Raw genomic sequence first — 15,245 nt, 5'->3', positions numbered from 1 at the left:
TGAACCTGTGAGACTGGTAAACCTGTAAGATTGGTGATGCTGAGAGTCACTAGCCTAAGGTCATCAGGCAAGCTTCATGGTGGGAAGGGCTGTGGCTAAGTGGCAGAGCCTCTGCTTGGCACGCAGAAGATCCCAGGTTCAATCCCCAGCATCTCCAGTTCAAAGGGCCAGACAGTAAGTGAGGTGAAAGACCTCAGTCGGAGACCCTGGAGAACAACTGCCAGTCTGAGTAAAGAACACTGACCTCGATGGTCTGATTCGGTACCAGGCAACTTCACACGTTCATGGCAGCTTGTCAGGGCCGGCTCACTCACTAGGCGAACTAGGCGCTCGCCTAGAGTGCGCCAACCCTTAGGGGCGCCAAACTGGCACACACACCCCTCCACTGTCCTGGTTCAGCTGCAAACACTACTGAGTTTTAAACATGTTATGATCTTTCTGATGATACAAACACCAATTCTACCAAAGAACTTAGCCCTCTGGGCACAGAAGGGTCACTCAGCTGAGTCAAAGAAGAATCTAAGTAGGGGGCTATTACATAAGGACACTCAAGTTGCAACTGACTTATGGCAACCCCAGCAAGGAACTGTCAAGGCAAGTGAGAAGCAGAGGTTGTTTGCGACTGCGAGTGCCTTTCTTTGCAGAGTCTTCCTCGATGGAAGCCAGATGTGCAAAGCAGGCAAAGTTACAAAAGGAAAAGTGAGTGTTAAGAGCATGGGTGCCAGGGGAACGGGAGGTCCGGGGTACAGATCCAATTAACAGGTCAGAGCCATGGTGGGCGCACGGGGGGGGGGGGGGCGCCAGAAGGGATCCTCACCTAGGGTGCAAAATAAGCTGAGGCTGGCCCTGCAGCGTGTGGATCTGAGCCCCGGTCTCCTAGATCCTAGCCCACCACTACCCCATGCTGGGTTTGAGAGACGTATGCCCATGAGCCCCTTGTCAAAGAACTCGGGGGAGGGGAGAGCAACATTTCTTCAGCAGATGAAGTGAAAAGGAAGCACTCGTTCACCTTGCTTTTGCTTCTCTTCATCATATCCGGGGTCCAGCTGACGGAGGCTAGAAGGTGCCAGGAAGGCCATATCCACTTCTTGCCGGCTACGCTGCTGAACGGCACTAGCTGAGGAATTAAACAGAGCATCTTTTCACGAGCCTAAAAGCTTCATAAGTGTATTGTTAAAGAGAGAGAGGATTCTTATGGAACTAACTACCTTTTATTCCAGAAAAAATACTCATGTCCACTTCCTCAGGGGGGAAAAGAACACTTCTTTGAATATATATTATTTATGAAACTATTTCCAATCAGGTACATCATTTTTAATGTTATTCTTCCATAATATTTTTGTAACTCAACATTCAACAGTGCTGTAAGATATTTATCCCTTGTAGTCTTACCTCCATCTGGTGTATCAGATCTGTGTGCATAATGATCGTTAAAGGTATCACCGGAAGTGGGTAACATGTATGGAAATTCTGATTCATAGTCAAATGAAGGATTCACTGTAAGGGGGGGGGAAACAGAACACATGGTGCTTCCTGTAGTCAATACAATGCAGCATTATATTATATAGACACATGTATTAAATAGATTTCCTTCTTTTTTTAGTCTAGTGTGACACTGTTCAGAGCCGAATTGGCTGTAAGAGCAGTATCATTAAACTAAAGAATACAATGCAGGTTTACTGGCAGAATAACAAGGCTGTAGATGTTTGTAGATGGCATGGGCTATATTCCAAAATAAATGTAGTCCTGAGTGCCAGTGTGGACCACTAGACAGGACAACTTGCATTTCAGCTCTATTCCTCATAAAATCCCTTTTTAAAAGAGCTGATTTCCTCATTAACTCTGCCACTCCCCCCCCTCCCCCAGTGCAAAGTCACTCACACCAAAGAAAGAAAAACAAAACAGGAGTCAGGAAGTAAAGAAGCTACAGATCTCAAAGGTACATTTTGGAGTTGTGGAAGACGTGTGTTCAGATAGTATTTACAACCTGGTTCTAAGCTGGCTGTTGGATTAATGCACAAGTCTTGTTTGATACAACAGGCTGGTGTAATGATGAGTCTGAGGACAGCAGACAGTGTAGGCTTTATAGGCACCTTAGCCAATTTGGTCCATCATAAAAGGTATTACCTGTATGATTTTAGATCCTCTTTGGGAGCAATGGGACAAGCACTTTGGACAGAAGTGCTTCGATCCAGGGGCTTCGTTCTCATTGAAGCACTTAACCTCAGTCTACAGTCTGAGATTGCAAGGGGGGGGGGATTCACAAAACTGAATGTTCCTGCCATACAAAAAAAAATCCTTCCACACAGAAAACTAGAATGTCAGGGAGAAGGATAGGCTAGAACAGTGGTGGCGAACCTATGGCACGGGTGCCAGAAGTGGCACTCAGAGCCCTCTCTGTGGGCACGCGTGCCATCACCCCAGCCAGGCCCAGACCATCATTAAAGTGTCGAATTCTCTGCCAAATAATTTTAAGTCAATGAAAGCATTTGGGATTGCTTTCCTTACTTTGTTTGGATCATCTTAAATTAATGTAGGAGTTGTTTTTCTAAAGTAAAACCTCAGTATTCAGGTTAAATTGCCGTGTTGGCACTTTGCGATAAATAAGTGGGTTTTGGGCCGCAGTTTGGACACTCGGTCTCTAAAAGGTTTGCCATCACTGGGTTAGAAGGTGTCTCCCTGCTGTGTAGGTTTATTATAGGCATGGAGGGATGTGTGGATGGAAGATCATTTAGGTTGCCATCTAAGAACACTCTTCTGGGAACAATCCCCAGACGTGAGCAGGATTCTGAGAACATCTGCTTAGAACTGGTCTCTTAATTATGCAAGCTCTCACCTGCAAACTGAAAAGAAGTGCAGCCCAAATACAGGTTAACCACCGCACAACTAGTCGGCAGCTGAGTTCAGGTGACTTATGCATGTGTGAACACACACGCAGCCCAGCAGCAAAAGCTCTCCCTTGCCACCCACGGCTTCCAAGCTTTTAACAAAGGAAAAACACGCACGCACACACGTGTGCACAAAAACACAGAGAGGATTTTTTATAACAAGCCCTGTAGCATGAGAACTAGACATTCTGCAACAGAAGCCTCCAAACAATCTGCATTTGTATAATTAAGATGTATGTGATTCAATAACATACCATGTGAATCTTCATATGGATTTGAATTGGATGTCTCAAACGCAAAAACTCTTGGACTGTACTCAGCAGCAGGAGACTGAATCCGCACGGAGTCCATAGGTATTTCCACTGGTGGATTCTGCCTTTCTCCATTGTAATCATCATAGAGATTGTAAGGAGAGGAATTGTAAGGATTGCGATGAAAAGAAGTGCTCCAGCGAGGTCGTCTAAATGAAATATAAGAAAAGGGGAAAACAACAGTTGTTGCAAAGAGGAACTAAACAACAGTTGCTTTAAACTGCACACACTGAAAATAACTGAAAAAACATTTTGCAAATATGATAAATACCCATGATTTAGCATCATGGATGTAACACATCAACATTTAGGGATGACTTTTTTGTTATTAGAATGAAGTTAAAAACACATATAGAAAATCAAAAAGTGAAACTGTTTCACTGATTCATACTACCATCTTCTGAATGATTTCTATCCCCTTAATTTTAGGCATTAAGCAATAAGAACCTAATTAAGAAGAGATTGCCTTTATACCCCACCCTTCACTCAGAGTCTCAGAGCGGCTTACAAACTCCTTCCCTTCTCCTCCACACAACAGACACCCTGTGAGGTAGGTGGGGCTGAGAGAGCTCTTTCAAGAACTGCCCTTTCAAGGAAAGTTCTTATCAGAACTATGGCTTGCCCAAGGTCATCCAGCAGCTGCAAGTGGAGGAGTGGGGAATCAAATCTGGTTCTCCCAGATTCGAGTCTGCACACTTAACCACTACACCAAACTAGCACCAAATAAACTATATTTCCAATATCAGTTTGATTTTAAACAAATATCCACAGCTGCTTGCTTGCACTAAAACACTTGAGCATCAGCTTAATTCAAGACAGTTACCCCTTCCATGTGCATTCTTAATCTGAAAACTGTGAATAAAACTACATTAACATGGGATATTCTACACATGTGAACAGGAGTTGATGATTTAAACTGAAAAAGTTACTGCTGCATCTGCTCCAATCCTACAGACAGAGATTCTCACCTGAGGGATCTACAACAAATCTTTCTGTAACTAAAGTACCCACCTGATGAAGTCAAGGAACAGATTAACAAAGCCAGAATGGTACCCAGAGAAAACCTGATGCAATACAGGCCCAAAAGAGACAATAATAGAACACCACTAGTGGTCACATACAGCTCTCCATTCAAAACTGTTCAACACATCATCAGCGACTTACCACCTCTTCCGGAATAATGACAGTTCTCTCACACAAGTACTGGGGAGAAAACCTTTTACTGCACACAGACAGCACCCCAATCTTAAACAACTCCTCACCAGTGTTCCCTCTAAGCTGAGTTATTGTGAGCTAGCTCACAGGCTTTTAGCCTCCAGCTCACACATTTTTGTTTTAGCTCAGGAAGGATGGCTCCAGAGCAAACTAGTTTATGCAGTAGCCAAATTGCTTGCTCACAACTTTAATGCCAGTAGATCACAAAGTAGAATTTTTGCTCACAAGACTCCACAGCTTAGAGGGAGCATTGCTCCTCACCCACAATTATACAACATCTAATTTGAACATGGACACTGGGACCAGAGCTTGCAATAAACCCAGATGCCAACTTTGCTGCCACATATACCCAGACAACACAATCACTGGACCTAACAATATCAACTACATCATCTCAGGCTTATTCACTAGATGCCAACAATGCCCTTTGGTTCTCTACATAGAGCAAACAGGTTAAACCCTACGGCAAAAGATAAGTTGACATCAAGAATCACAAGACTGAGAAACCTGTAGGAGAGCACTTCAGCCTTCCAGGACATTCAACAGGTGACCTCAAAGTAGCTGTCTTCTTGCAAAGGAACTTCAGGAACAGACTAGGAAGGGAAATTGCTGGTTTGCAAGTTATTACAACACTCAGAACAATGGAATCCCCAGGACTTAACAGGGATATTGGCTTCTTATCTCACTGCATATGCTAACCTCATTCAGCCCTTCCATCTGTATTCTTAACAATCCCCCAGAAGGGCCATACATCCTCTTTATTTTATTTCTTATTTAGAATAACAGATTAGAATAGTAGATTTTAATGTAGCATAATGAATAGTAGAACAAAGTTTGAGTCCAGCAGCACCTTTAAAGACCAACAAAGTTTTATTCAAGGTATAAGCTTTCATGTGTGAGCTCACCTTGTCAGTATCTGGAGCTATCATAATGTAGTAGAATGTAACAGATCCAGGTGGGCAACAGTGTTGGTCTGAAGCAGTAGAACAAATTTTGAGTCCAGGGGCACCTTTAAGACCAATAAAGGTATATTCAAGGTGTGAGCTTTTGTGTGCACGCACACTGCTTCAGATACAATGGAATGAAAATAGAAATAACAGTCATACATATAGAGGATGGGCAGTAAATTAGCATATAGAATAATGAAGATGTTTTTAACAAGCTAAAAGACTAACAAGCTTAGTTTATATGGCTATCATCTGTTTGGCATCAAATAGTGGGGGGAAACATAGCAAGGAAATAAATAGGTCAGAATTGGAGACTGATGTATCCTTAATTGTGGAATGGTGAGAGTCTGTCCTGTTTCGGTTCCACCCCTCTCCTCTCAAGCACGGAGCAGACCTTACAGAGCATCTTTTTCTTTGAAATGGGGCGATCGTCTGCATAGAGTCATTTTCCTTGTCCCCAGACGAGAGAAATACATTTAAATCTACCATTCCAAATACATTAATATTTAATTACATTCTTAATTGTTAAGAGTAATAAACTGAGACTGTTGTAATGTAAAATGTGATGTAATTTGGAATGGTAGATCGCATTGAATTTCTCTGGTTTGGGAACAGGGGAGATACATCTACACAGCCAGTCGCCCCACTTCAAGGAAGATGATGCTGTAAGGTCGCCTCCATGCTTGAGAGGAGACGGATGGAACAGGGTCTCAATTAATTGCTCTCAGCATTCTACAATTAAGGACACATCAATCCCCAATGTAAACATATTTATCTCTTTTACTATTTCCCCCTCATTGAACCCAAATAAGTGGTAACCATTTAAACTTAAGCTTGTTATTCTGGAATCTGACAAACATCTTCATTATGTTGCATGCTAATTTACAGCTCTGTCTGCCTATGTAACAAAGTTAGAGTCCAGTGGCACCTTTCAGACCAACAAAATGCTTCAGACCAACACGCCCACCTGGATCCATCTGCTTATATGTAAGTAAAGGTAAAGGTTCCCTTGCTCGAAAGCCAGTCAAGTCCGACTCTAGGGTTGCGGTGCTCATCTCCGTTTCAAAGCTGAAGAGCCAGCGCTGCCTGAAGACGTTTCCGAGGTCATGTGGCCGGCATGACTAAACACCAAGGCGCACGGAACACAGTTACCTTCCCACCGAAGTGGTACCTATTTATCTACTTGCAATTTCTTGCTTTCGCACTGCTAGGTTGGCAGGAGCTGGAACTAGAGACGGGAGCTCACTCTGTCATGCGGCAACCCGGGTCTTGAACCGCTGAACTACTGACCTTCCACAGCCTGCAGTTCAGCGTCTTAACCACTTGAGCCACCGCAGTTTATATGTATGGACTGGTAAATTCCATTTCATTGTGTCTCAGGAAGTGCGCGTGCACACGAATGCTCACACCTTGAATAAAACTGTGTTGGTCTTAAAGGTGCCCCACTGGACTCAAACGTTGTTCTGCTGCTTCAGACCACCTGAAGTTATTCTCCCAGTTAGTCAACAATAGCAACTGTCTGTAGTCTTATAAACTACATTTCAAACTTACACTCTGTCAAGCTCCAGCGTTTCAGAGTCATGGTAGTCTGGGTTTTCAAAGGCATCGTTATAGTGAAAGGCCATTGTGCAATGAAAATACTTGGAGATTTATTCAGCAGGGCACATCAGTTCTTCATTACCTATTTCTTCATTTTGAATCTGTATAGAAAGAAATTACATTCATTAAAATGTTTGGGCCGAATTATTTCTAGAATACATCTGCTATGGAGTCACACACTTTCATACAGGATTAAAATCCACGGAACCCAACTGGATTTAGTCCCAAATGAAGTTTAACCCTAAACTTAATCATACGCTGCATTCCTAGGACTAAAAGGTAAAGGTAAAGGTTCCCTTACTCGAAAGCCAGTCGAGTCCGACTCTAGGGTTGCGGTGCTCATCTCCGTTTCAAAGCCGAAGAGCCAGCGCTGTCCGAAGACGTTTCCGTGGTCATGTGGCCGGCATGACTAAACACCAAGGCGCACGGAACGCTGTTACCTTCCCACCGAAGTGGTACCTATTTATCTACTTGCAATTTCTTGCTTTCGAACTGCTAGGTTGGCAGGAGCTGGAACTAGAGATGGGAGCTCACTCCGTCATGCGGCACCCGGGTCTTGAACTGCTGAACTACGACTTTCCACAGCCTGCAGTTCAGCGTCTTAGCCACTTGAGCCACCGTAGCTCCTTATTCCTTGGACTACTGGCTAATCAACTGTATAAATGAACCCAGTTACCTGTTCTGACCCATAATAGCAAACTTAAGGCATAGGATCCCAAAACTTTTTCAGTTGCATCAGATCTAATGGGGACATGTCAATGAAATAGACTCCAAAAAGTGAGCATGATGATTCTTCTGTAGAAGTGCCTCTTAATGAAAGTCAACTGAACCAGCTTTAGGAATTCTACTGTTTATCTTCTGACCACAACTGCCAGAGACGTTTTATCACCAACCCTCTGTTGCTCTTCCTGTTAACATTCTAGTGGTTACGAAAATATGTGGTAGTCCGCCATTCCACAGCCATGGTTCCGGAGCATCTGTCTATCATGCTGCAGATGATATCCATTTTTGCTTTAAAAAAATGATACTGTGCTTTTCTGCCCTCATAAGCACCACCAAGGCAACTAATAAATCAAATGTATGTAATAAAACCACTGTAACAATTCCTTGTTTATGGGTGTGTGTCTCTTTAAAAGTTTGGTTGCATGTGATAGACTAGAGTGCTTGAAACAGACAAGGGGTGTGATTGGTGAGTGACAGAGAGGGGGAGGGGTTTTGGAAGTGATGCTGTGTGGATGAATATGTATGTCTATCAGGAGTGACAGTTTGAGGTTTTGACATGAGGACAGAAAAACAGTTAGTTAGAAGAGTTCGTTCTGAAGTCTGTGAGAGAAGCAGTCTGTGTGTGTGCAGTTAAGAACAGCTGAGGTTGTTCTGAGAGAATAGTAAAATGTAAATGAAAGTAATTGAAGACAGTTTAGGAAAGGCTGTATGTCCTGGAGAGAAACAGTGAACTTACATGACCTTGAGTTAAAGTTACAAAGTTACATGCCAAGATCCCTGACAGTGGAGAGAAAAGTGTGTGAAATACCCAAAGCAATTGTTTAGTATTTACCCATTCCTAGTTACAGTGTTCTACCATATTATTTACGAATTATATCAATAAATCTACTTTTATTTAAGATACCAGTTCTGAAAGAAATACTTCCCAGGACCACATTAGAACCTGGAAAGCCTAAAAACCAACCTACCTACCCAGTGATAGAAATATTATAGTATAAAGGTTTGGAAAGCCTTAAATTTCCTGGTGGCAGCCGGATATACACAGTAAAACAAAACATAAAGAACATTTTAAAGGGAAACCAGACCTCCCCAGATAAGGGGACGTCACAACCACACTTTAAAAACCATTAAAAGCAACCAAAAACACATCATTTAAACAATTAAAACAATTAAAACATACAAAAACATAAAAACAACATTTAAAACATTGAACAAGAAGGAAGGATCACTGAGGGAATGCCACATTAAACAAAAAAGTCTTTGCCGGCAGGTGGAAGATGGCAGCAGAATGGAACAGATGAATCTACCTGGGGAGGAAGGTCCAGAGTTTTGGTGCCATGACCAAGAGGGCCATCTCCCAGGTTGTTACCTGACTAATTTCAGGAGGCTGGGGCAACTGAAGCAGGGCTGCCAAAGACAATCGTAGTAGTTGGGTAGGTTTCATAAGGGAGTGGGTGGACCTTCAGATATGTTGGTTCCAAATCATATAGGGCTTTTTAAAAAATATATATTTTTATTGGGTTTTCACAATAATGCCCATATCAATAATAGATCATAAATAAGCATTCCATCCCATTAACACCCTATACTACTGGTAGCATATTCTGAACAACAACAAATCAAAGCATAATTACTTCTTATCATTCACTAAATAAAGCAATTATCAAGTACATACATCCATTAGAAAAAAAAATTTTGGATTCAACTTCATCATTTATGAATTTGAATATAGGTAAAATGGGAGGCGGTGGCTGTGAGGAATATGGCGGCCATGCTCCTCTTCACAGACCGCTCCTGCTTCAGGGCAAGAAGTGGACACCTCCCCGCGTTGCCAGTCACGGGAGGGGCCACGACAGAGCCCCCTGCTCCAGATCTCTCTCCGGGAGATCTGGCTGGGTGCTCCCAAGACCTGGGGAGCTCCCAAATGAAGCAGAAAGGAATCGGGCATCTCGGAGTGATCCAAAGACCGCCCGTCACTGTGCCGTGCCGACCAGAAGTCAGCACCAACACCTTTAATGGGGCCTGGAAGTAAATTGGGAACCAGTGTATATTGGCCAAGACTGGAGTGATATGATCCCTGTAGCCTATTCCAGTCATCATCGACATCCTGACTGCAGCCTTCTGCACTTATTGAAGTTTCTGAACATGTGTCAAGGGCAGCTCCATATAGAATCCATTGCAGTAATCTAATCTAGATGCAACTAGGGCATGTACCACAGTGGCCAAATCTTTTCTGCCCTGGAAAGGCCTCAGCCAGCTAACCTGTTTACGCTGGTAAAAGGCACTCCTGGACACAGCGCCCACCTGCTTATCCCACAGTAGGCCTGGGTCCAAGAGCACCTCCCAAACTGTGGAGCTGTTCCTTCAAGGGGAGTGCAACCCCATTCAGAACGGGTGATGCCTTAAATCCTGGGCACCATAGAGGAGGATGCTTCCAACAGCATTAACAAAACTCAAAGCCAACCCTACTGATACGTCTAATGGTACAAACCTAAGCAGAGGTACAACCCCCAAAAAACGGTTACCAGCCCTTCTCCCTAGATTTGGTGCTATACGAGTGTGTGTGTGTATGTGTGTGTATAAAATTATTATTGTGCTGTTTTAATATTGTAATTTTTTTTGTTAGCTGCCCTGGGGACCTTATTTGGGTGGAAAGGCAGCACAGAAATGTTTTCAATAAAAATTAATAAACTCTGCTTAGGATTGCACAACAAAGGTCTTTCCTACGAGGCTTTGGGTGAATGGAAGCATCTTTACCCCCCTCTGCATTCATTCTGACACGTGCTCCACTTCTGAGTGGTACAAAGTTCCAGGGGCCAGCACTTATCTGGATCAATTCCCTCTGGAAGGGAGAGCACGAGTTCATGGTGCTTCTGCAGTATTTGCTTCAATTACAGGCATATTGCAGAACGCAAGCGGAGGCAAAGAGGCATTCCTACAATTCTGTATTTCATTAAGTACAATAACTTTTAAAAACACCCCACAATCCTGTGCCTTCAACCTGACTTGAATCCCCCCCCCCCCCCCTGCTGTTTAACAAGAAAAACACCCTGGAAATCCATTCAGGGCTCTTCCAGCTCCTCAGCTAGTGAAGCGCCAGCTGCACAATCCCGCTTCCTTGGCTTCCCAACCACTTGTCTCCAGACAAGGATACGTCCATCCGTTTGTTATCCTTATGGAATGACACGGGACACCTTGCAAAGAAAACCCTCCAAAATCATCTCTGTCCTTGGAAAATACAAGGAAGTCCACAGTGCTTGCAATGTTCCCTCTAAACTGTAGAGTCTTGTGAGCAAAAATTCTACTTTTTGAGCCACTGGCATTAAAGTTGTGAGTGAGCAATTTGGCTAATGCATAAATCCGTTTGCTCTGGAGCCGTCCTTCCTGAGCAAAGACAAAAATGTGTGAGCCAGAGGCTAAAAAACTGTGAGCTGGCTCACACTAACTAAGCTTAGAGGGAACACTGCTTGCGGGATTCCTGAACATTCGGCATTTGTTCAGTGAATGGGGCAAACAAAGTCTATTAACGTCTATAGATATTTCACCGACATATAAACACCTAGGCACAAAGGTCATGTTTCTGTTGATCTGAAATGTCTTTTATGATTAAAAACCTCAAGCTGCTTATCCGTAATCTTGTCATCAGGAAATAGCTGCCAGCAAAAGCCCCAGTAAGCAATTTAATACGTCTTTGCTGACAAGTCAACAAAAGTAAACTGGACTCCGATACTGAGAGCATCAGGAGGGATTAGGGAAGGGCGTGGTGCCTCCTGCACCCAGGCTCTGCTGCAGCTAGCTCGCTCGTCCCTCATTCAACATCCTCCCCCCAACTGCAGCTAAAAGGAGAGCCAAGATCAGTAAAAGCTTTTCCTTCTACAGATCCTGCAGAAACACCGGAAAACAAAATCTAGGAAATGATGACGAACATCACATGCAGTGGCTTCTTGTAAGCTCCTCAGAGGAAATCTTCAGGGACTGCCACAGAGAACAATCCAAAATTCTCTCCCTTATTTTTTCCCCAGACCAAACTGGAGTATAAAATACAAGGGCTTTAAACCTGAATTTTTAAAAATATTACTTAGATCAAGGGTCCCTAACATGGAGCCCTGGGCACCATGACACCCACCAACACCTTTCCTAGCTTCACTAATTTGCGTGTCATCCTTGCGCAGGGGCCATGCTAATCTTCTCTGTATCGTTCCAATTTTAGTATATGTGCTGCCGAAGCGAGCTTGCCAACTGCTGGCCCGGCAGTTGGTTCCCTATCTCGACCGGGAAGACCTGGCCTGCAAGACGGAGCTCTTCTGCCAGGCCTTTGAGTAGGAGCTGCCGCTGCCACTATTCCACCACTGAGATTCCATCATCCATCTACCCCATCACTGGGGTGGGGGGTAGATGTTGCCCAGCAGAGATGGGGAGAATATCATTCCTGGTGCTCATGCCATTAAAAAAGTCGGCCGCCAATGTGGAACGTTGCGCATCTTGGTGATTTTATGTAGATTATTAGAGCACCGATTTTATTATGTATGTAATATTGTTGCCGTTGGGTAGGGCGGGATATAAATCCCAAAATAAATAAATAAAAAGTGTGTCCCATATGCAGTTCTTTCCTTAGAAACGGGTCTGAATCTAGTCGAAACCAGAGCATGGCTTATGACATTTAAATACTGGCTACGTCTACATTATAATTCTGACCCAGGGAGCCTCATATACCAAACGCTCTCAGAGTCTAACACATCAAATTAAGGCCATGGGTATATTTTTGGATTCACTGACTATGCTCCCATTAGCAGGTGCATTCCAGTTGTTCCAACAGAGGATGTTGGATATTGAGTGTCAGGAGTTACATAGTCTCGCCAACAAAACCCGCTCTCCTCTGAGCTTTGAGATACCCCTCACTGTAGGTAGGATGGCTTCATATTTATCCTCCCTACAAGTGCCACAACTACACAGAGCTTTCTCTTTAGCCAGACGCAATGCCATGCCATCTGCCCTTCTATATGGCAGATTCAATAAGACAGCATAGGCGGCTAGACATTGCCCTTGTGGATCTGGATGTGTTGAGACGGTCTTACGTGTTTTCTTGCAATGTCACTTTTATGTAAATATACGCTCTAAATATCTAAACTCTATATTGGCCAACATGATGGGTTTTTCAGACTCCCATAAAGTTTACAAACTTTTGGATGATTCCTCTGCTGACGTAACTGAGAAAGTGGCTAAGTTCCTTCAATCGGCCATGCTGCTACGCCAAGGAAAAGTACAGTTGTAACCTATTATTTTATTCAATGTATTTGTAATACAGTGTCCTTGTGCTGCTCCCAGCCAGCGTTTAACTGTAGTTAAGTAGAACTGCCATATATCTTTAAGAGCAGTTGCCCCTGGGAATTGAAGTCTTTAGTTAGACATCCCAAAGCACCCCTCTGACTGGCTGTTTAACGGTCATTTCCTGCATCCAGAGGCGCGGGATTTGAGTTTACAGCTCTCTTCCGTCCCTTTGTCCACTCTCTAAAAGGCAAAGGGGTCGGAGCACGCAATCTTTTTCACTGTTCCGTCTGGCGCTAAGTCAACAACAGCGCCTTCTGGACATGATTCAACGCACGGCCTACTGGTATACTTTTATAATGACTTTGTTCTACAGATATATGCCAATAAAGGCTGACTTGACTTGACCTTTCCTAGCACCTGCCAAATGTTTTTAGGAGGGGAGGTAGGCACAGCAGTGCTTCTAGTGGGCTGTACAGTTCTTTAAAAACATTGACCTGGCATCATCTACCACCCCAGCACAAGCATCTTTACTGCATGACTAAAGGAAAGCTCTGTGTATGCAAGAAAATGTTTAAAATCAATGTTTTCGTTTTAAAGGGCATTCTGTTAAAGAGAGGTTCTTCCTGAAATGTTACTAGTAGAACAACGTTTGAGTCCAGTGGCACCTTCAAGACCAACAAAGTTTTATTCCTGGTATAAGCTTTCGTGTGCCACTGGACTCAAACTCTGTTCTGCTGCTTTAGACCAGCGTGCCTACCGGCTGTTACTACTAGAGTAGTGCAGAACCTCAGTCCCTGGCGTTTTGTGATTGCTGCCGTGCCAGCCCCTTCCGAGGCAGCCATTTTGGGGTTGCAGCCACAACCCTGTGTCAGAAATCCAAAGGTGCCCTGATTTAGAGATTACAGATTTAGATAGAGCTACCCATGACTTAGCTTAACCTGTCTGGTAAGCCCAAAGTGGCTTACAACACCCTTCTCACCCTGCGGTAGGCTTGCCAATTCCCCCCAGGGGGCAGGGAAACCCCCGCCCCATTCCCCGCCACCTCCGATCGGACCCCGGGGGGAACCCCACCCCGACGTGCACGTCACCCAGAAGTGACGCGACCACGCCGGGCATGCTGGGGGCGGGGCCACAGTCATCCGAGGGAAAACTCTATGGTTTTCCCTCGGATGGCCGTGGCCCCGCCCCCAGCGTGCCCGGCGTCATCACGTCACTTCCGGGTGACGTGCACGCGGCGCGCGCACTCCAGCCGCCAACCGGGAGTCCCCCGCTGCGGCTCAAAAAGCACTTGGCAACCCTACCCTGCAGTGTGATGTTGGTTAGACTGAGAGAGTGGCTGGCCCAAAAGCACCCAGCAAGCTTCTGTGGTTGAACAAGGATTTGAACCTGAGTCTCCCAGATGCTAGCTGACACTCTGACCACACCACGCTGGTATTATTAAATAGCACATCCCTCCCTGAGGCTATTCCGTCATATTGCTACACTTTAAAGATCCCAAGACAACGCAGAGCGTTCACCTTGGCGAGGCTTAACTCCTCCCCTCTAAGGTGCTCTCTGGTCGTTTCTTGGGACTTCCGTTTTCGGAACGTGTCTGCGATTGTGGACAAGAGATGATAGAAACTATGGATCATATAATGCTTTTCTGTCCTAAGTGGAATAAGGAAAGAGAGAGATACATCATTCCCGTTATGAGAAAAGAAAAGCTTCCTCTCCTTCCTTGGGTAGTTTGAGTGCTATTGTGTGATAACTTCCCTGACAATCAAACCACGGCTATAATGGCTTCCTTTCTCGCCGCGGTGATCAAGAAAACAAATCTCCCTGAGCTATTATTATTAAAGTTGTCAAATGGTATAGTTTGCAGCTTCAAAATGTTAGATTAAAGTAACATATAACTTATTCCTAACTATTAAGAAATTTAACAGAGTGCCTCCATTGGGCATTACTTAATTATGATCCTAGTGAAGCATGTACTTTCCTTTGCATAAGTGAGTTCATGGTACTCTGGGTCTTTTATTCCTGCGGTCTCTGGTGGTCTTCCATCTTGTTGCTGGTTGATCTCGTGGTGGTGGGTGGTCCTCTTGTTGTAAGTCTTGTGGTAGTTGAATTTGGAGTGCTTGCAGTAGCTGTATTCCTGATTCAATATCTGAGGCAAGAAGAAGAGTTCCTTGTGCATCAACTTGGATTTTACAATAGGAAACCCACTTGTAGCTGACGTTTGCTTCTATAAGGGCTTGCACGATAGGTTTCAATGTCTTTCTTCGTTGTAACGTTTCCGTTGAGAGGTCTTGATAAAT

General features: G+C 44.2%; 1 protein-coding gene across 1 annotated transcript in view; it reads right to left on the bottom strand.

The window, feature by feature from the left end:
* The window catches only part of TMC5 (transmembrane channel like 5), a 45,705-nt gene extending 38,762 nt beyond the window's left edge, over nucleotides 1–6,943 (bottom strand). The window contains exons 1-2 of the mRNA XM_015416106.1: nucleotides 6,913–6,943; nucleotides 1,015–1,117 (exon numbers count right to left, since the gene is read on the bottom strand). Coding sequence (XP_015271592.1) covers nucleotides 1,015–1,117; nucleotides 6,913–6,943 — 134 coding nt within the window. The remainder of the gene's footprint in view (nucleotides 1–1,014; nucleotides 1,118–6,912) is intronic.
* Between the last annotated feature and the right edge of the window lie 8,302 nt (nucleotides 6,944–15,245).

The sequence above is a fragment of the Gekko japonicus genome, unplaced genomic scaffold, assembly GCF_001447785.1.
Source record: "Gekko japonicus isolate JY-2015 unplaced genomic scaffold, Gekko_japonicus_V1.1 scaffold321, whole genome shotgun sequence".
Taxonomy (NCBI): domain Eukaryota; kingdom Metazoa; phylum Chordata; class Lepidosauria; order Squamata; family Gekkonidae; genus Gekko; species Gekko japonicus.
Note: the sequence above shows the minus strand (reverse complement) of the source record. Positions and strands in the feature narration are given on the sequence as shown.